At 37.3% G+C, this 21,109-nt stretch overlaps 1 protein-coding gene across 13 annotated transcripts in view; it reads left to right on the top strand.

Annotated features, from left to right (window-relative positions):
• The window catches only part of BMPR1B (bone morphogenetic protein receptor type 1B), a 414,391-nt gene that overhangs the window by 293,960 nt on the left and 99,322 nt on the right, over nucleotides 1-21,109 (top strand). Inside the window, exons 1-2 of one of the 13 annotated variants that reach the window (XM_040478008.1) lie at nucleotides 14,635-14,942; nucleotides 16,468-16,663. The exons of 9 other annotated variants lie outside the window; for them this stretch is intronic. In XM_040478008.1, coding sequence (XP_040333942.1) covers nucleotides 14,898-14,942; nucleotides 16,468-16,663 — 241 coding nt within the window. In that variant the 5' untranslated portion in view covers nucleotides 14,635-14,897. Of the gene's footprint in view, nucleotides 1-14,630; nucleotides 14,943-16,467; nucleotides 16,664-21,109 lie in introns of those variants that run through there. 3 more of the 13 variants (XM_040478129.1, XM_040478024.1, XM_040478138.1) reach the window with 3 other exon arrangements.

Raw genomic sequence — 21,109 nt, 5'->3', positions numbered from 1 at the left:
AAGATCAGCTTGATTTGTTTGTAAAACATAAAAAGAAATATTTGTTTCTAAGACCAGAAAAATCTGTTTTCCGGTTAACTTACTTTTTAATGTTTTGCTTTGTTAAAAAATCAAAAATAAAGTTAGAAGTAGAAATACCATTTGATTCATGGGTTAATTTATTGGAGTCCTAAATGCTAATTTAGTTATCTGAAGTTATCGGATTAAAAACAGAGGAGGGAAAAAAAACAAAAACAAAATTTCTCCATTTCTCATGACCAAATCTTACCTGCTTTTTCCTCAGTATGTGATTCTGAGGGGGAAACCCAGCTTGCTTTAGTATTCATATTTCCTTTGAACTGAATGATAAATGCTGAACCATCATGTCAAGCCTATTCTGAAGATGTCTGGAATAACAATAAACCCTTTGTGATGAAACTAGCACAGGGTAGCTATTTACCAAGTTAAACATCATGAACTTACTTATCTTTATTCCAGTGTACTTTAACATCAGCGGTCATCAGCTTATATATTGGGGAAACCTGAGTTAAAATAATTACCATAAATAGAATGTACATATTTTCACTTTGTCTTGTACTTTCATTCCCAGACTGCTCATATAATTAAATTGGTAATGAGATGCCTGCTTTATGTGCACATACACATATATTGTCTAGTATGTTCTATGCTTTTTATTAGGGGTGCTAATAATTAGATCTTTTATCTGTGTATTACTTTTTACTTCATGGTACTTTTTACTGTGTCAGAGATTGTCTTGCAGAGACAAACTTTCCACAGTTGGAGAGCCACCAGAGGAAAGGAAAGCACACTATTATTCAAATGAACTAACTTAATGAAGATCATTTCTTCACTGCAGAGGCAATAGGAAAGCAGGGCCAGAAGCATTTACCCCAGGAGGTTATATATAGGATGATTGGAGACATTCCCAAAGACAATGAGGCACTAGCATTTGTTTAAGAGAAAGGCTATTTCCCTCTGAGGGCTCATGCTGGAATTAACTGGTGTCATTTTGAAGGAGGGTTTTGCTAATTGGCATCTCCCAATTGTATATAATGCCAACACCTTTTTCTATTAATTATTTGCCATAAACATAGCTCAGTAAACCAAAACTCCCTGCAAACTGAAAAAGATTTAAGAGGAACTGTTGCAATTTAATTAGTTTCCAAAAGCCCTATGTGAACTATAACAGTTGGTTGGTTTTATTTGTATAATGTTTTGTCGTTTGACGTTGGAGGCATTATGTTCATGTATTGTGGTGATGGCCTGCTGAGTAATTGCAAGGTTCATTATACCACCAAGACTGTCAAGGGCATTTATGGATATTCATGTGCAGTGAACCCTTGAACTTGAACTGGTCATTCTTGTCTCCCATGGCTGGAATTGTGTTTACTCTAAATGGCAGGAGAAACTTTAATTATGAAACCATAAAAGAAGCAAAATTACCTAAGTTTTAAAATGGTAAATGGGCTATTAAGAAATGTACCTGCCGTTTTTCCCCTTTGCTGTAAAAATGTTATCTGTACTCTCAAGGAAACTCATCATAGTCCTAACCTTTAAAAAAAATTTGAAGACCTACTGCTTGGTAGTAAATCTGTGCTTCCAAAATTGTGTTTTTATGTAAAAAGATACTAGATATCCATTATTTCTACTTTAGGAAATCCATTTATAGACCAAATATTAAGAAAAATTGAACTTATTAATATGAAGTTAAAAATATCCAAGCATTGTGCATTGATTTGAAAACTTTTGAAAATATGAAAGAAATTTAAGAAGCAGAATTGAAGAAGTATGCATGTAAAGTATACATATATATATTTATCAACATTCATACATATATACATTTATCAACATTTAACTATGTGTCAGTGCTAAAGTATATAACACTCTCTTTATGAGTGTCCTTCCCCTAGACTTTTACGTTCTTGATAATAGAAGCATTTTCTTAATGTATCTTGTCTCATAGTACTCAGCACATGGGTCTTGTTCAATGAGGTTTTATTGAACTGAAGAGAGCTGAGACAAAAGATGGCATATAAGAGGATTGTAGTTGGAAGTGGAGAGTTATGTCTGGAACATGGAATGCATGGAGAATGGTGGCAAGAGATGGAATTCGAAAATTAGGTGGGGAAGATGCTTCTGTTCCCAGGTGCTTGGATCATACACAGAGGATGTTATGGGGCACTTGCAGGATTTTGAGCAGCTAATCACACTGAGAGCATGGGAGTGGATGGGAATGGGGCAGGAATAAGAAACCAACTCTGATTTGTCCATGCTGGGATATGGTATCCTTGAAGCCTGGTTTGCACAAAGGTCTTATTGTTTTTTAAGCAAAACACAATTCTTACAAGAAACTTTAATTGTGAGAAACTATACACAACACAAAACTTAATTGTTTTAATCATTTTTAAGTGTTACAGTTCAGTAGTTTTAAGTACATTCACATTGTTGGCCAGTCAATCTCTAGACCTCTTCGTCTTTGCAATTTGAAACTCATAGTCTGCTGAGACAGCTATAATAATACAGTAGACTGAATGGCTTCAATATGGCCATTTATTTTACAGAGTTCAGGAGACCAGAAAGTCCAAGATCTGGGTGCAGGAAGATTTAATTTCTGGTGAGGGCTCTCTTCCTAACTGGTAGACAGCTGCCTTCTTACTATCCTTACATGGCAGATGAAAAAGAGAACATAAGAGAACTCACTCTTCTCCTCTTTTTCTCTTCTTGTGAGGCCACTAATCCCATTTTGGAGACAGCATTTTATGGCCTCATGACTTCATCTAAACCTAATTATCTTCCAAAGGCCCCACTTCCAAATGTCATCACATTGGGGGTTATGGCTTCAACATAAGAATATCACAACAATACTTATTTTTTTGTTACTGACTTAATTCATTTAGCATAATGGCTTTAAGATTCATCCATTTTATAGTATGTATCAGAATTTCCTTCCTATTCAAGGCTGACTAATATTTCATTGTATGTATATACCACATTTTGTTTATCCTTTCATCTTTTGAAGAACATTTGAGTTGCTCCCAGCTGTTGGCTATTGTGAATAATGTTGCTGTGCACATGAGAGTGTAAATATTTTTTCAAAACCGTGCTTTCAATTCATTTGGACATATACCCAGAAGTAGAATTGCTAGATTACATGGTAATTCTATTTTTAATCTTTTGAGTAGACTTCCTACTGTTCTCCATAGCAGCTGTATCCTTTTACCTTCCCACCAACGGTGCACAAAGTTTCAATTTCTCCACAACCTTGCCAATACTTGATGTTGTTGTTGTTTTGGTAGTAGTCATCCAACTGGGTGTGAGATGATGTCTCGTGATTTTGATTTGTATTTCCCTAGTGGATAATTGATTTTGAGTGTCTTTTCATGTCTTATTGGCCTTTTGTATATGTTCTTTGAAGAAAGGTCTGTTCATGTCCTTTGTCTATTTCTTAATTGGGTTGTTTGTTTTTGTAGTTGTCTAGTTAAAGCTATTCTTTATATATTCTGGATAATCCCTTATTAGGTTTATGATTTGCAAATTTTCTCTCATTTCAGAGATTGCCTTTTCATGTTGTTGGTTGAATACTTTGCATACAAGTTTTAAATTTTGATGTGACCCAATTTATCTCCTTGATTTATTGCCTGTACTTTTGGTGTCATATCCAATAAATCACTACTAAATGCAATAACATAAAGCTTCTTTTCAATGTGTGTTTGTTTGTAAGAGTTTTATGGTTTTAGTTCTTACATTTAGGTTTTTTATCCATTTTGAGTTCATTGTTGTATATATTGTAAAGTAAGGGTCCATTTTTTTTAAAAACGTGGATACCCGGTTTTCTTAACACCATTTGTTGAAATACCATCCTTTCCCCATTGAATGGTCTTGTTAACCTCAGTGATGATCTATAGTGCTGCTGAAGCAAAGAAAAAGGGGGACCTTTCCACATAGAGATGAAGGAATGACCTAAAAGAATCTTGGGGAGACACTAGAGACCTTCTAAAAGTCATGGAGGAATAGAATGGTGGGACACTGTCAGATTAAGAGCAAAGAAAGAGGAATGTCACGCACATCCCTCAGCCAGAAAGAACATGCCTGCAATATTTTTGTTTGTTTTTGAAGGACAGCTGAAACGGACAAGAAAGCAAGTGTTAAAAGCATGGACAAAGATAAATGACAGGCACCTTACCTCAAGGAAATGTAACATGTAGTGGGGATGATAGCATGCATAAATAATTCAAATACAGGGGAAAGAATAAATGTCACAGAAGTAATACTGATAAAATGCTGTGGACATTTAGAGGAGAAAATAGTTATTTCTTCTGAGAGGACCAGTTGGGTCTTGCTGGGTATAGTCATCCAGATTTCTCATTTGAAAGCAACAGAAACCAATTGTGATTCATTTATGTAGAAAACACAGTTATTAAGGGGCTATTTGCTAGTTCATAGCAAATATCGCTCCGGGAAGATATGGGAACCAGGTCTTGAACAGACACAGCCCAGAACAATAATTAAAATTTCATCTTAGGATTTATCCTGTAATAAGGACACCATTGCCACCACACTTTAGGGTAGTTGCTGACTTAGGCTGTTCCCATCAATACTGGATCTGGATGTTGCCACTAGTACTGGCCATGTGGCTACCCCTGCTCCCATCACTGGTCACAGTGAATGCCCTGAGGTCCTTCGCTCCATGTAAAGTCTGGGACAGGTATAGCTGTTGGGAGGGCTTCAATCACATACCCGTGTCCTTGCTACAGGATGGGCAAAGAAAGTGAAAATCTGAGTTTTTAAACTTCTGTTTTGGAGAATTCTGCCTCAAACAAATGGGAAGTGCCAATATACAGGAAGTGAGAAGGGGTTAAGGCTAGTTGGCTGCAAAGTATTGTAATATCTGCAGAGTTGAGAGAGGCAAGATTTGCACTGCTGTAGGACATAGTAATAGTTAAACAGGCAGTGGCAGTTGGAAATATGGGGTGGAGGTTCAGAAAAAGATTTAGCTTGGTAGTCAAAGTGGTATTAGCTGAAGCCCTGACATTATAAGGGAACATGTTTGAAGAAGAGATCTTTGGGGAAGAATCATCACCTATATTTGTGGGAACACAAGAGGAAGAAACTTGGATGCATAGGCCCTCATCATGAAAACCAAAAGAAAAGCTTCCAGGGAGTTCCTAGTAAAGTGTATTTATTCAGTTTACTTCTAACTGAATGAGGCCCTTAAGAAGGGAGTGGCTTCAGTGCTCAGTGTTGCTTAGGATGGAATGAATGAAGGCTAAGAACGTTTCTTTGAATTTGTTGACCTTTGAAAGAAGAATTTTATTAGAATGCTGGGGGTAGAATCCAGAGGGCAGCTGGAGATTTACAAGGAAGATGTAACTGGGATGACAATAATTGGTGACATCAAGGGTCAGTTGCTTTCGGAAGAGAAAGATAGGACTTGTGAAAGGAACTTTCAAAAAAAGATTTATTGAACACCTACTACATAGTAACTGTTTTAAATGCTTGGAGTATGGAAGTCAGCAAAATGGACAAAGGTCAGTGCCCTTGGGATCTTTATGTTCTGCAGGGAGGAGGGGCACCAGGTTGTTAATGAACATAGTAAATAAGTTAATTATAAGTAGTTAGAAGGTGATAAGTGCTGTGGGGGTAAAAAAGCAGAGCAAGAAAAATTGACTGGATTTATTAAACTTCGCAAGAAACAGCTCATTAGAATGGTGGGAAATGGATGTCCATTCAGGTCAGGTAGGGTGGTTGTGGTGGTAAATAGAGCAGCAGGGTAGGCTTCACTGAGCTGAGACTTGAGACAGGTCTAAAAGGAGATGAAGGAGGATATGTAAGGGAAGAATATTTTAGGCAGACGAATAGGAGATACAAAGCTCTGACCTGGAACACGTGAGGCATGGTTGAGGAACAGGATGAGGACACGGGAGAATAGAAGGAGAACAGCCCAATGAGATAATTAGAAGCCAGTTCTTAAAGGAACACTAAGAATTATAAACTACTGTAAGGACTTTGTAAGGACATCATAAGAACCTACTCTAGGTTTGATAGCTCTTTGATATTTTCTATAGATTACTAAAATGAGGTAATCTACAGGTTCTTACACAGTTCAGAAAAACTTCAAGCTTACTTTGCACAAGCTATTTCTATTTGTATCAACTTCAGAGAGAGATAACGTAGAAACTCACAAAAAGGGATAATGTTCTATAACCAGTGTAAAGTGAAGCAGGATTTTTTTTTATTCAAGGGGCAGAAGGTAAAGTATCATGAATAATTTTATAACTTTTTTTTGCCTAAATTCCTAGAGTGATGTAAACATTTGGTGTTGCCAATTTCTGATTATATATATATATATATATATATATATATATATATATATATACCATTTTAACAAAAAATTGAAAATCTTTTTTTTAAACAAGTGTTTCTAAAAGAGTACCTACTTCTTTTGAACTTCCTCTCTCTTCCTTTTTCCTACACATCTTTGGTAGAGGTGCTCATGAGATGTATTGAGGACTTTGAAGTGCTTCCACTATAAACTTTTGGGAGACCTCAGGGTAAAAATGATGGTGACTCTTTGAATCCGATTGGTCCTGTTTTTTTTTATTAAAATTAAAAAAAATTTACTTGAGAGAGAGAGAGAGTGCGAGCGAGCATGAATGGGGGAGGGGCAGAGACAGAGAGGGAGATATAGAATCTGAAACAGGCTCCAGGCTCTGAGCTGTCAGCACAGAGCCTGACATGGGGCTCGAACTCAGGAACAGTGAGATCGTGACCTGAGCCGAAGTCGGCTGCTCAACCAACTGAGCCACCCAGGTGCCCTGCTGATTGGTCCTCTTAATGAGCTTTAAGTCATCTGGATAAGCATAAGTTTTGTAATTTTGGTTAAGGTTGAATTTGAATGTTTCATTTGGCATAATCCTTAAGGTAACTCACAATTTGCTCAAATTTTTCACTTTTCAGGGTATTTGGTAGTTGCAGACCTAACTACTATAATAAGGGGTGACTATAATAAGACATGTAGAATGAGATGATCAGATGAAAGAATGCCTCTGTAACTAAGGCTTTTTATGTTACACAGGAAGAGTGTTACAATTTCATATATTTCTGTTGGACTAGTAGAGAATTGTTTCTGTGTCTAAATATGTCATTGGTTTTATCTTCTGTGATCACTAAAGCTCATCCTCTTTACTTCCATAATTTAAGCATCTTCTGTCATGTCATGCACATTTAGTATCCTCTGATTTTGCTGTAACACTCTAGATCACACAGAAGGAAAGTGTTTCAGTAAGAGTACAGTCTGATTTCGCTGTACTGTGACATTTGCTGATAAAACAGTGTCTATATGTGGAGTTTCATTGTATTTATTTATTTTTACAAACTAGTTGTGTGGACATTCACACCAACCCTTTGCCTTGTGAAAATTCTCCATGTATGAAGTCTGTTATAAAGGGCTTCCTGAGATTATCAAAAACTGCTGCTTCTCATAAAAAAATTAAAACACTAAGCAGCTGTGCTTTATATCTGGGGACAGGTGAAGGAAGAGAAGGGAAATACACACACACACACACACACACACACACACACACACACACACATATAAACAGTATGTTTCAGGCACCCTTTTGGTATCAACCATCTGTCATTAGGAAAATATTTCAATATACACAGTTGACTTCTGGCTGGTAGAAGAGAGGAAAGGTTTAACGTGTCATGAATCTAAACTGAATATCATGGCATTATTTTTTCTTTTATTAAAAATACTTTCACATGCACATAGATTTTAGATGTCACATTAAGTAAGAAATTGGCTTTCTGTAATCTTTGTAGTTTTCCTAGCATCAACTTTTTAAAAATCAAGAGCAAAATCTACTCAGTATGTAAATCCTATACTGGCAACACTATTGTTGAAGTTTTCTATGGAAAAGCTAGTATATGCTAAGTAAAAGCAAACTGTTTTTCTGTTATGAATGTCTTCTCTTTTACTTTAAGAAACTTTTTCTCATTTGATTCCTCCTATACATAGTTATTTTCCAAAGAGTGGAAAATAGATTTTCTAAGAGCTATCTTCATATGATGTATTCACTTACGCATAGACTATTCAAGTGTTTAAATAAGAGCTATACTTTAACTCTTTTTATGTTTCTTTTAGGTGTATACTAATGTGTACCTTCCTCATTTCTAAAGTGTATTCAGAGGGAGTTACGAGGAAACATACACACAAAAAATTATTGATGTTATCATTTCTATTTGAAATTTATTTTCCATTTACTTATTTAATATCACTTCAAGTTGGATTTGGATGAATTTAGGGTATAGTTGACTTTAGGATGAAATAAGAGTAATAGTAATCCTTTTTAAGAAATTGATTTTTTATAGTGGCTAGTATGAATAGTGGCTATTTCAGATAGTTATTAGAGATTTTGATTTTCCGCTCAGGAATGCTTTAGCTCTAGTTTGATAAAGAAGAAAATATCCTTCAAACACCTTTGGGATAGATCCTTGGGTAAGTCAGGTTGGTAGCTTCCGTGGTTCATGATTTTCATAGTGTGTGACTCTAATTCTGAGGAGTTCACGGTCACAGTCTTAATAATTACATTACTAGGGTGTATCTGTAGTTATTTAAACAGACAACAAAACTCCTTTCTCACATAGTTGCTTATAAATGGGGCAGAGTAGATCTTCTGGAACTGCCTTCTCATGGTGTGAAGAAAATAGCCTCTTTTGTGGAAACAGACTCAGACTCATCTGACAAGGAGAGGACCACATCATGTGGTTCTGGTGACTTCACACATCGACTTTTTCTTTCTGAGGCTGCACAGTTGCCTCACTCTTATCTCCTGAGGCACAGGGAGCTCAAGGGAAATAAAACGTCCTTCCTTAGTCCCAAGGCACCTCAAGTCATCTTCATAACATCACTTGTAAAATACGGTTGATAATACATGCATTGAAGGGCTGCTGCAAGAGTTAAAAAGAATGCCTACAAGACAGTGCTTTAAATTGACGATAATATATCTGTTTTACTTGTGATTATCATTATTCTTATCAATAAAGAATATACATGTTCTAAAGGAGAGGTCCATCTCATTGGAACTGAAACTGCTGACCACTAAATACGTTGCTGTGGCTTCCAGACTGTCTGGTGTTCCTTCCTCTGAAGCCACGGGTTTGGGATTCAGGGTATCTGATCCTTCTTTTGCTCCAGTGCTCAGAATTTCTGGCAGTTATGTTCCCTGAGTGAATCTCATCAGCCACCCCCGCCCCCCCCGAGCCTCTGAGGCCTCCATCTACTGAATGGACTATTTCTGCCCTAGTCATTTCTTTCAGAGCAAAAACATGTGGGTGCTAGCTAGTGAAGTACTGGTGTCTGATCCTATCAAGACTTAGCGAGTTTCATACCTTTTTGGCTCAGGCACATGCAGTATATATTTATCTGTAAATGGGAACAATATCGCCTACCACGCAGGAAGGTAGTGAGGATTAAATGAGGTAATGTATGTTAGACACATAGTGTAGTGTCTAACAAACTGTAAAAGCTCACCAAGTGGTATGTATTATCATAATCATTCCATATTCCCTCCAAAAATAACTATATTTGTCTTCCCTGAGTTTCTTGAATGCCAGCTCCTGCCAAGACATTTTCCTCCTGTTCAGTTTTAGTTCCTTGTCTGAGATAATCATATTTGATCAGGTGATGAATTACTCTGTAGTGATTCATGTAAAGAATAACCTCATATTCTATGTATCACCTGATTCCTTAATGCCAGGGTACAATTTTGACCTTATTAGCCTTTAGTTGAATAATACTGAAGCCAGATAATAAACTGGACAGAGTTATGCATATATGGGGTTTTGGAGTCCTGGGTGGTCTGGAAGTTTGTTTCATTTTGTTTTTATTTTAACTGTAGAAGTTAGCGTATTCACTGCGTTAGTTTTCATTGGTACTTTAATCATGCAAGTTGCCTTTAGTTCTCTTCTTATTCTTTAATGTTAATTGTTTTTTGAAATTGTGGTTTATATACACAATGGAATACTACTTGGCAATGAGAAGGAATAAAATATGGCCTTTTGTAGCAACGTGGATGGAACTGGAGAGTGTCATGCTAAGTGAAATAAATCATACAGAGAAAGACAGATACCATATGTTTTCACTCTTATGTGGATCCTGAGAAACTTAACAGAAGACCGTGGGGGAGGGGAAGGGAAAAAAAAGGGAGGGAGGCAAACCATAAGAGACTCTTAAAAACTGAGAACAAACTGAGGGTTGATGGGGGAGTGGGATGGAGGGGAAAGTGGGTGATGGGCATTGAGGAGGGCACCTGTTGGGATGAGCACTGGGTGTTGTATGGAATCCAATTTGACAATAAATTTCATATGAAAAAAAAGTTAATTGCTTTTTGTGTCTAGTCTTCTTATTTTGTATGCAGGCTGCGCATATCCTCGTTATATTCATGGTCTGACATGAGCTTTTAAAAAGAACTCTGCAATCACTAAGTAAATGATATTGTCATAGATTTAAGATATCATTCTATTCTAAAATTCCACAAAGCATTTTGCTTTGATGGGTTTGGTTGTACTGATGGTCAAATTATACCCTTCAAGTACACAGTGTAACAGTGTTTTAGGAGAATCCAGTTGGGGACTTAGTTGTTCTTTTTCAAAAGCCATCTCAAATCCCCTTAATGAGCTGTTGGGAGTGGCAAGAATAAAAGACCATCAACTGAAAGCTTGTATCAGAAGATATTGTCATGTCTATCATGTAATATTGGGGCTCTAGCCTGTTAATAATCATATTTGTATTAGGTGAAAAATGGTTTGTGTTGTTGATTAGTGCTTAAATTATATTAAGATATGTTCAGAGTATTTTGTAGCAATGTGTTTCCTCTACTACCTTTATAAATGCCTCAAAAAGGTACTTTTTATATATGATTGTCATAAAAAGTTATATTTTTAATTTTTTAAATATATCCTTAATGAACAGTTATTTCAGGAAAAAAAATAGCAGCTTGCTAAAGCCATTGAAACCTGGATTATAACAAAAGTTTTGAAATCTTAAAGCTGGAGGGAGATCTAGTTGTCTCCTTATACTTGTGTGTGAATTTTTTTGTTGCTAGTGGTAACTCTAGAGAATTTTTTTTCGAACAGCACCCTTTTGATAACAATGGTCTCCCCAAATATACTGTGGCATAGCTTTAAACTTTATTAAGTCTGTCTTGCAATCCCCTTCCTCTCCCTGAGTAAATGGAAGAAAAGTTTGGCAGGCTCCATGCTGTGCACTTGATTGATGTCCAGAACATCTGAAGGACTTTTGTGTCCTGCCTGCTCTCCATGAGTGCATAATGTGTGAATACTTAAAGAAGGTCAGCCCTTATCACATGTAATCTAGGCCTGAAAGCAGATCAACAGTGACAGTCATATCCCGTAAGTAAGAACACAAATCATCCTCTACATGCTTTAGACAAGTTGTGGGATATTTTCTCTCTCTTTTTACCCCTTCCCACTCACGGGGGACCTTGGCAGAGCAATGAAAGCAGAGAGAAGACGTGCTCAGAATAATGTGTCACTTGTTGGAGGGAGGAAGGGATTGTTTATTTGTAATGATGTGCTGGTCTTTCACTGTGCAGCTGAAGGGAGCTTCGGGTTGTTGATGACCAGTGATGTGGAATGTGCACAGGAGAACAGGGTGGGGAGGCAGGCAGCCTGAAAGCGGCCGAAGTTGTGGTCTTTATAAACCCCGGAGTCAGGAGAAATGTTTTTGTACACTTGGGTTCTATTGTCCACGTTTTCCCCCATAATGGAGTCACTTTTTATACCATTGTGTGAATGTATCACACAATGTGCAAATGTGCTGAAAATCAGAGTAGTAAGATGCTTTAGCCAGTACAGTTCTGAGTGTACTTTTCTCGTTTGGGTACAACTAGTACAGAAGTTTAAAACATGTTTTCAGGCAAAACTCACTGGAATGGTAGGGACCTAAATTGCTATAGCTTACAAAAGGAAGAAGGAAATAGCTTGTTTTTATGTGCCTGTGTGTTTGAACAGAAGTTTAATTAAAAAGTTAATGTCCTTCCAAACAGTATTAGCAGGGATATTCAAATAATAAAGAAAATAACACTCACCTTATTGTTCACATCAGGAATAATGAGGATATTGTTACATTTTCTTAGATACAAAGGGATGTATTTTCATCGTATCATTGAAATCTTTACTCTTTTCTTTGGAAATGTAATCAGCCGCAAGAAGCAGTTGTAGCCAGTACACATAATGGAAAAATAAACTGTGAAGATACCTCCTCCAGAAATGAAGGCATGGCTTCCCGTGTATACAGGACAGAAATCACTGTATGAGATATGGGGCCCTTCCCATCTCTGCCGTCTACTTTTCCATCCTAATGTCTCTGTTCTCCAGGCATTTCCAGGTTCCCACGTTCTCTGCAAACACTGCTCTTTTTCTTACTCGTGTGTCTCTGTACTGCCCTTTCTCTTTGCTTAGGATTCCTTTGCCCTCCCTTCACTCAGTGAATTCCTGCTTCTCTTTGAAGACCTCGTTCGAATGCCTCTCCCCCACAAGTTCAGTCCCCACCCCTGGTCAGAATTCATCTTTGTCCACTGTACTTTCCGTGTTCCTGCAGTTCCCCAGGCAGTTACTGTACTGCATTGTCATTATTTAATTGTATGTTTGTCCTCAACGTACAGGGTCAGTTGTGTCCTGAAGGCAGGTACTGTCTTTTAAGAAATGTTCTTATATCCCATTTACCAGATCCAATTCCCCAAATTCAGTTCAAAACTGTTTATATACATAAAAATCAGGAGGTTTGGGTAGTTTCTATGTAAAAATAAGTCACAAATTGAAACTGTTAGAACAGTAATCTCAAAATTTTAAATGAATTCATATACCTCTGCTGCAATTATATGAATATTCAATGAATTAAGTAAAAGTAAATTGACTAAAAACTTGCCTTTGCAGATATAATTTGAATTTTTAAAACCAGATTTAACATAAGACATATTTTGGATTTTTGTTTTAAGGGAGCACAGTGTTTATGATGAGAACAGTTTGGCAAAATGTTACATTAAATAACATTATTAACAGGGATTTTTTTTTTTGGTCAGGAGGCAGGGGAGTGATTAGTGAGTTTTTTGGAAATTGACCACTTTCTGATATCCTCTTATGTTCTGGGCACCGTATTCAGTAACTAATATTCATTTACTTGTGTAATTTATATAACAGTCTTAAGTCAGGTAATGACCAAACTGTAGAAGAGAGTTTGCATGATTTGGCCACGGTTATACAGATTGCACAACTAGGCTGTCTGCATCACATGAATCTAGAATGGGTGGGTCTGTTTAAGAATTGTACAGTTGAGGGGCATCTGGGTGGCTCAGTTAAGCGTCCAACTCTCGATTTCAGCTCAGGTCACGATCTCACGTTTGTGCCCCATGTTGGGCTCTGTGCTGATAGTACACAGCCTGCTTGGGATTCTCTCTTTCCCTCTCTCTCTGCCTCTCCCCTGCTCACTCACTCTCTCAAAAATAAATAAATAAACTTAAACAAAAGAATTCTACAGTTGACAGCAGTGCAAATTGTACTCATGTGGGTATTCCTCCTTTTCTCTTTCCTTGGTCTTCTCTCGGGTATAGATCTTCAAATTGATACCTTTCTTTTAGCATTCTCTCAGAGAGCTTTCTTTGAAACCTCCTTGGGTGTATACTGTATGTGAGTGGGTTAAGTCATATGCAAGTCTCGGTGGTTTCCCTAAACCAGATTTCTGATCTACATTATAAGAGTTTCATTAGATCTTTTGAGCCGGGTTGCCTGGAACCTAATTATGCATTTTATAAAACATGCAGCCAGCGTATATTAAACAATAAAGGCAAACTGGAGGGAATTAAGAGGGATACATTTTGAATTTCTTAATATTATCAATGGAAGGAAGAAATCTGTATTTCCACAAGGTTTGACTAAATAGAAACCTCTCCTCACACTTCTCATTTTCACTTCTCACAAAGTTGGAAATTCAGGTTCGGAGACTCATCCTATAGGCTGAAATTTTACACTTTTTTTTTTTTTTTTTTACTTCATCAAGCCAGTCAGTGTTCAAAAAGGCTTTAGTTATTTATGTAATATATAGTCTAAACTCCATAATCTACGTTCAGAGTCCTGCACAGTCCGGTTCCACTCTGTCTAGGTTTCTCTCCAGCCATTTGCTAATAGGAACTGTCTGCGCCAGTAGGGTTTTTCTTCTCGTGCTATTACACAAATGAAATATTTAATCCTACCTCTAATCCTTGCTCATATAATTTCTTCCTTTCCGTCTCCTCTGTTGCTATATAAATTCAATTCTTATTTCAGCGTCCAGCTCTCCCTTCAGTTTTTGGCCCAGTCTAATCCATGCCTTACCCTGATTTTCCATCTTTATTCCATTTGAGGACACTTCTTCTTAAAATATGCTACCTTTTTTACCGTTCTCTATTATATAGGTTGCTTTTTTTTTGTGGCATTGTAAACTTCCTGAGTATGTTTATTTCAGCGAGCACATACCATAGAGTAAGAAATGGTCGCTGATATGAATTGTTTGAACTGAATTCGGATTCTAAGGTGAGAGCTCTCTCTTTAGGCTTGGAACCATTTTTGGCCGCTCATATTGGGGAAATGGAGTGGCAGTGGGAGCTGTCCCACATTTCAGCCATTCGCCCGTCCTCCCAAAGCTCAAGGCTGGGTTCCAAGTTGGCGGTGGAACCATGTCGTGATGTGGCTTTGAGCCGAATAGCAAAGGTTTGAACAAGAGATTCTGTTGCTTGATTTTTGTCTTCTTTTCCCACATATTACTCTCTGCTCCTGATCACTCCTGTTCATTTTAGTATGCCTCAGTCTCCCTTCTTCGCTCCAAGGGATGTGGATAAATGATACTGAAAGACTACTACCCTCGACTTACAGTTTCCTGGCACGTAAGTTGCATGGTTTCTGTGAAATGCAGAATGTGTAGTTTCTTAAATTTAGGATATCCCAAGGTTACATATATGGTTAAAAGTACTATATTTCTGTTATGTTTTATTTCTCGAAAGTGTGCATTGAAGGTGTTGGATTGATAGTAGTATTTGTAAATTCATAAAAGAGCAGTTGTTGGTTTTCCGAACTAGAGAACAGATTTGAATGGCACCTAGAAAGCTAGTGCTGGGAGGTGCTCCTGTGTGTAGAGGGCTGGGGTGTCTCTTAAAAATGAGAAGATGGCAGAGATTTTTTTTCTGAGAAAATAATTCTTAAAATACCAAGTAAACACATTCTGATGATATCTGAGATATAAGCATTGAAATATGTCTCTGTTGGGGTGCCTGGGTGGCTCAGTCCGTTAAGCTTCCGACTTCAGGTTGGGTCATGATCTCATGGTTCGTGAGTTCAAGCCCTGCATTGGGCTCTGTGCTGCCAGCTCAGAGCCTGGAGCCTGCTCCAGATTCTGTGTCTCCCTCTCTCTTTCTGCCCCTCCCCCGCTCACACTCTGTCTTTGTCTCTGTCTCTGTCTCTGTCTCTCTCAAAAATAAGTAAACATTAAAAAAATAAAAAAAAGAAATGTGTCTGTTTTCATAATCATAAATTCTTTATCATGTAATGGGATAAATGGGATTTAATAACTACTTCTGTTTGTATCTATGGTGACATTGTATTTTCTGCACATACTGTCCATTCTATTTGTATTTCTTGCTGTTCTTTCAGTGTTGACAGTTCCCAGAGTCAGAGAAAACAAAATGGCCTTTAAAACAGTTTTAGTGTTAAAAAGGTCACTCAAAGTGTCATCGAAGGTGAAATTTTACAAACTGTTCATAGTTGACGATGAGACACAATTATAGTTAAAATCTTAAAACAAATAACTCAGTTAATAAGATCGGTTAGGTTCACAGTACTTTTTTCCTGCATAGGAAACGTCAAACTATAGTCATTTAAAAGTAGCTGATTAATGAATAGCTTAACTGAAGTATTTTAACTTGAAATATTCATTAAAGATACTCTTCACATGGGACCCTTTTTTCATACCTGTGCCCTTGATTCAAAGCCATCTGCTTCATCCTTTAAACAGCCAGGTGAGCAAACTGCCATACGTGTGTTGCAATATCTGTATCATTTCACCAAAGAAAACATTTTTTCCCCCGTGTTTCTGCAATTCCCAGTTAACATTGTAAGCAAGACAAACAGCCTTGACACAAGAAATACGCTATTTCATGACAGCAAAGTCGAGATGTGTGTTGCGTGGCAGTCCCGTCCTAACTGCCTGCGAGACCTGGGGGGCTCTGGTTCGGCCAGTGCAGAGCAGGTCCCCCACATGTGCGGGCAGCCGGGTGGGGCTCCTTTCTTAAGAAAACAATCCAGCTCAGGGTCCCTCACCGCCCTTTGTTGTCCTCCCCACGAGGTGATCAGTTGAAGTCTCTGTGGTGACAGAACCAGTTTGTAACAGGCTTGTCTTTCACGGTCCTGTCTCAGGCTTGCTGGCAGGCTTGCCGAAGCTCTGACAAGAGTGGCAGCAGAGAAGCCTCCGTGAAAGGAGCGAAGGCAAGAAACAGGAGGCTGAAACAGGCGGGTCACATTTACTGCTCTCCTGCTGCAGTGGGTTGGCTGGAAGAACTAAACTGGCAGCTTCACATTTTCTTGCTCATTCTTCTGTCTATGCACACGAGGGGTAAGAAGATCAGTGCCCCACGGTACAGTGCAGACAGGGGGCTGCGTTAATGTCAGGTTTTGTGGCTTTTATCACAGAAGGGAAAGTTTAGGGCAGAAGTGGCGGAACATTCCCAGTCCCCATCCTCCAACTGCTCTGTAATTTTAATACTTTTTCTGTCTGGGCAAAAGCTCTCTAGATAGTATAGTAGGAGGCTTTTAAAGGCATTCAAAGTTTCTGTTTTCTCTAGTAATTAAGAATGAAATCCAGTCCAGTTTGGAACTTTGAAGATGAAGTTGATTGTCAACATACTGAGGCAGTTTATATGTGAAGAATTTAGGAAAATGATTCCAGTAAACTTTGTTTTGTTCATTTTACTTTGGATGCTGTTAGATTTTTATAGGTTTAGCTAATTAACTTTGAAGTTCATTACAACTTTTATGTAGAAGCATTGAGTAAATCTCTGGGTTTATAATAGCAAGAGTTATAAATTGTGACTATGTCAGATGTTTATCCACATTGAAGAACGGGGGGCTTGCTCAGTGATTATTTTGTGCAGAATTATTCCTGTATGAAGTTGACCAAAGGATGGCAATTTTTAAACGTTACTTAAAAGAATTGAAGCAAAAGAGTGGTTATAAAAGTAGATGAACTGTTTTCAAGACAGAGGAAAGGTAACATAATGAAACAACTGTCTGTGATAGTGATTTGCAATGAGGGAGTCATGAGGTGGGAAATGAGGAGAAAGTGGCTATCGAATATGAAGCCAGGCGACAAAGGGAATATGTATGAGATGGAAATGCATTTACAGTTCAACCTCACGTCCTTGTGAGTGCATTTTATGGAGCCAGTTTGGCAATACTGTTTATTGGAGAAGTATGTATTATCAATTGGCATGTGCTTTTGATTGGCGTTTATACGACTGGTGTTTTCATGATCTCAAATATTCCATGGCACTATGAAAATATTATATGCTGTGTCGGCTCTATGAAAAAAAGCTTTTAATTTCTGGATAAGTGTAATCCAAAGGAGTTTTATGTATTGCTGTGAAGGAACAGTAGGTAGTTCACTTGCCAGATTTGTTAATTTCTTTTCTGAAAATTGTTATAATATGGCACCTTCCAGAAAGGAATAGAAAAGCCCCAGGGACACTGTTTCTTAAGAATGTTCCAGGAAGCTCAAGGTATGATACTTGTGAGGTGAAATTCTTATTCCTTTATTCAATCTACTACTATCTCTTGATTGCCTGGGGGTAATTTTTCACTATCTTTTTGCATTTTCCTTGAAAAATGTGAATACCTTAATGCATTATTGGCTTATGTCAATAAAAAGCAGAGGCCATATGCTACAGTGTGAATTTTTGAATCATAAATACTAGGCTTAGAATACATCTTAAAATAATACTGTATAACTGTCTTACTTTTCTTGTGAGGAGATTGAAGCCCAGGGACATTCCTTGCCTTCCTCTAGGTAACAGAGTCTTTTAAATTCTCTATGCACAGCTCTTTTGTGTGTGTGTGTGTGTGTGTGTGTGTGTGTGTGTGTGTGTGTGTGCTTCTACTGATTTCTTCTACAGCACGGTGGTTAAGAATATTAACTCTGGACACAGAATGTCTGTGTTTGTATCTTAGCTCTGCCACTCAAATGAGGTATCTTATTAGTACCTCAGTTTTCTCAACTGTAAAATGGGGATAAGAGTAATACTTACCATAGGGTTGATTTGGTTACTAAATGAGTAAGTACATGTAAAGCACTTAGAACAGTGTCTGTAATACCTAATATTTTGGGAGTATCTGTTATTATTCATATTATAATAATAGTTTATGTAGGAATAGGGGACAACCAAGCTGGAAATGTAAATTGAGACATGATCTAAAAAGAATCTGATAACCCATCTTAGTGTAATTAACATACTAAACCCCAATTTGTATTCCCGCCTTTGTCACCAATGAACTTTTAATTTTTTTAAAAGGAATTTCTCTACCCGTAACATTTGATATCAGTTTTACAAACAATAAGCTTCATGGTTTTTATGATTTTGCTCCAATGAAGAAAGAATGTGCTACAGACAGGGACTATTAGTTCAACCAAGAGTAAGCAACTTTGACTATCCAAGTTAAATATTCATTGATGGCTTGTAATGCCTTATGATCGTTAATTGTGCATGTCCTTCAGTGGGAATGATGATCACAAAATTGGTAAACACGAAATACAGACAAATGAAGTGGTCATGATTCTTCAATGAATGACAAAGCCAAAGTTACTGTTCCGAGACCTTAAATCCTTGTTAAAAGTAAATGGATTTCAAAATGACAACTTGAGACGTTTGGAGAATGTGAGCTACTGGCTACTAAAAACATTTTGTTAGGGGCGCCTGGGTGGCGCAGTCGGTTAAGCGTCCGACTTCAGCCAGGTCACGATCTCGCGGTCCGTGAGTTCGAGCCCCGCATCAGGCTCTGGGCTGATGGCTCAGAGCCTGGAGCCTGTTTCCGATTCTGTGTTTCCCTCTCTCTCTGCTCCTCCTCCGTTCATGCTCTGTCTCTCTCTGTCCCAAAAATAAATAAACGTTGAAAAAAAAAAAACATTTTGTTAATTAAACATATGGAAACGTGAAAGTTTTTTATGGAAGGAATATGTACAGTACTCCAGTTCTACCATAAATGGAACAAAGCTCTATAGAGTCACAGTAGGCGGAAAAGCGAATTCTTCTTACTGGACCAGAGTAGCTAGTGTAACTCATCAGCCGAAATCTTATCGTTGCTTAAATCTTATCTGAATGTTTTAACTTGAGGAGACACAGGCTTGAGGAAAAGGGAAACAAAAGTACATCTTGGTAGAAGTTTTGAACTTTATGTTTTTTATATTGGCATGTTGTGATTGCTTTAGGAATGGATTTTTTAAAGCTAGGATCATGAAATGTAGAATTGTCTTTTTTCTAAAAGTGCAGTTATCACCTGTAGTGGTAAAAATCAGCAGTGTTCACTTCTGGTTGAAATGTTTTATTTTGAGGATTGCACTGTCTATGCCAACCTGCCCCTTTGTTTTCAAAACACAGGAGAAAATCACAGGCAATTGTAATGAACGCAGTGCAATGTGTCATTTTGGTCACTACTACTCTTTTTAAGTTCTGCCAAAGGAATTTAGTGAGGTTATAAACGTGATAAATTGACCTAAAAACTAAAGGACTCTTTCTGTTTATTGTTCTAACACATTGGTGGCAACAGTGTGCCTTTCCTGATGTGGATGTGTCTCATGTTCTGGCATTAAAAAAGGTGAGATTTTTATTTAGCTTCCTGTTATATATCTGAACATTTCTACGTGTCCCCCTCCCCCCTTCATAAAATCATGGTAATAGATTATTATAGCAGTTAGGTTAAAATCAAAATTGGCAGCCAACTTTTTGTCTTTAGGAGTAATTCTACATCAATAATGAGTTACAGGAAAAAGAGGTGAGATAGGAAGGTAGTAATCAGTTGGTTTTGAATACGGGAAAATCCCCAAATCTAGTGCACAGAAATAAGTCCCAGTCTTCACGGCTCCTATGGCTTTATATAACCAGATTTTACATTCTGCCTGTTCATTGCCAGGTCATTTTCCATAGGTTTCCTATTATAATATTTACATTTGATCTGGTTGGCATTAACTTAAAATAAAAAAAAAATTATGTTATTAAGTATTTTAACCAAACTTAAGGCACATAGAGAATACAGTAATGGGAGGCTAACAAACATGGCTGTGAATGTGCGGTTTAAAAATTAGAATGGTAATATTACTGTAGGGCATCAATTTTTGGTAATATTTTTAAGTGAAAAATGATCCTTGTTACCATATGGCAAAATACAGTGAAAATCTGAACTGTTAGACCAACACAGCTGTTAAATGCATCAATGTGGGTCTGTGTTTAAAATGTTTTCTACTACAGCTATTATGCAGCACGTCCAACAATTAATCTCAGGCTATTAATCGGCAGTAACTGCAAGTGGTGAGCATCACAGATGTAAGAAATTTGATCTCTGTAACTTACCTGGAGGGAAGTGGCTAAACTATAGTTCTCAACTGAAATTCTGCAGAGTATATTGGATAATAGATATTCACACAGCTATTGAGTGTAAACTCAAATCCTTTGGCTTTACCTTTGTTATGGGAATTTATGCTCACCAGTGGTGGCAACCATATGCATAAGTAAGTCTTGGGTGTGTGTATATAATTTTAATTTTTAACTTGCAAATACATGAAGGCTTCTGGAAGAATAATAGTATTAGATCAGGGATCAGAGTAACTCAAATTAGGTGGTTTTTTTTTGTGTTTTTTTTTGTCTCTATAAGCCAGTTGACTCTGAAATGACACTTTTTTTTCTGAAATAACATTTTACAAATCTTTTATTATCTTAGAATAAATCTTTATTGTCTTATAATATGACATATATATATAATGGGATATATATAACATATATGGGATATATAATAT

Source organism: Herpailurus yagouaroundi, unplaced genomic scaffold, assembly GCF_014898765.1.
Source record: "Herpailurus yagouaroundi ecotype Mexico unplaced genomic scaffold, PumYag 28, whole genome shotgun sequence".
Classification (NCBI taxonomy): Eukaryota; Metazoa; Chordata; class Mammalia; order Carnivora; family Felidae; genus Herpailurus; species Herpailurus yagouaroundi.
The sequence above is the reverse complement of the archived record's forward strand: the minus strand, read 5'-3'. Positions and strand labels throughout refer to the sequence as shown.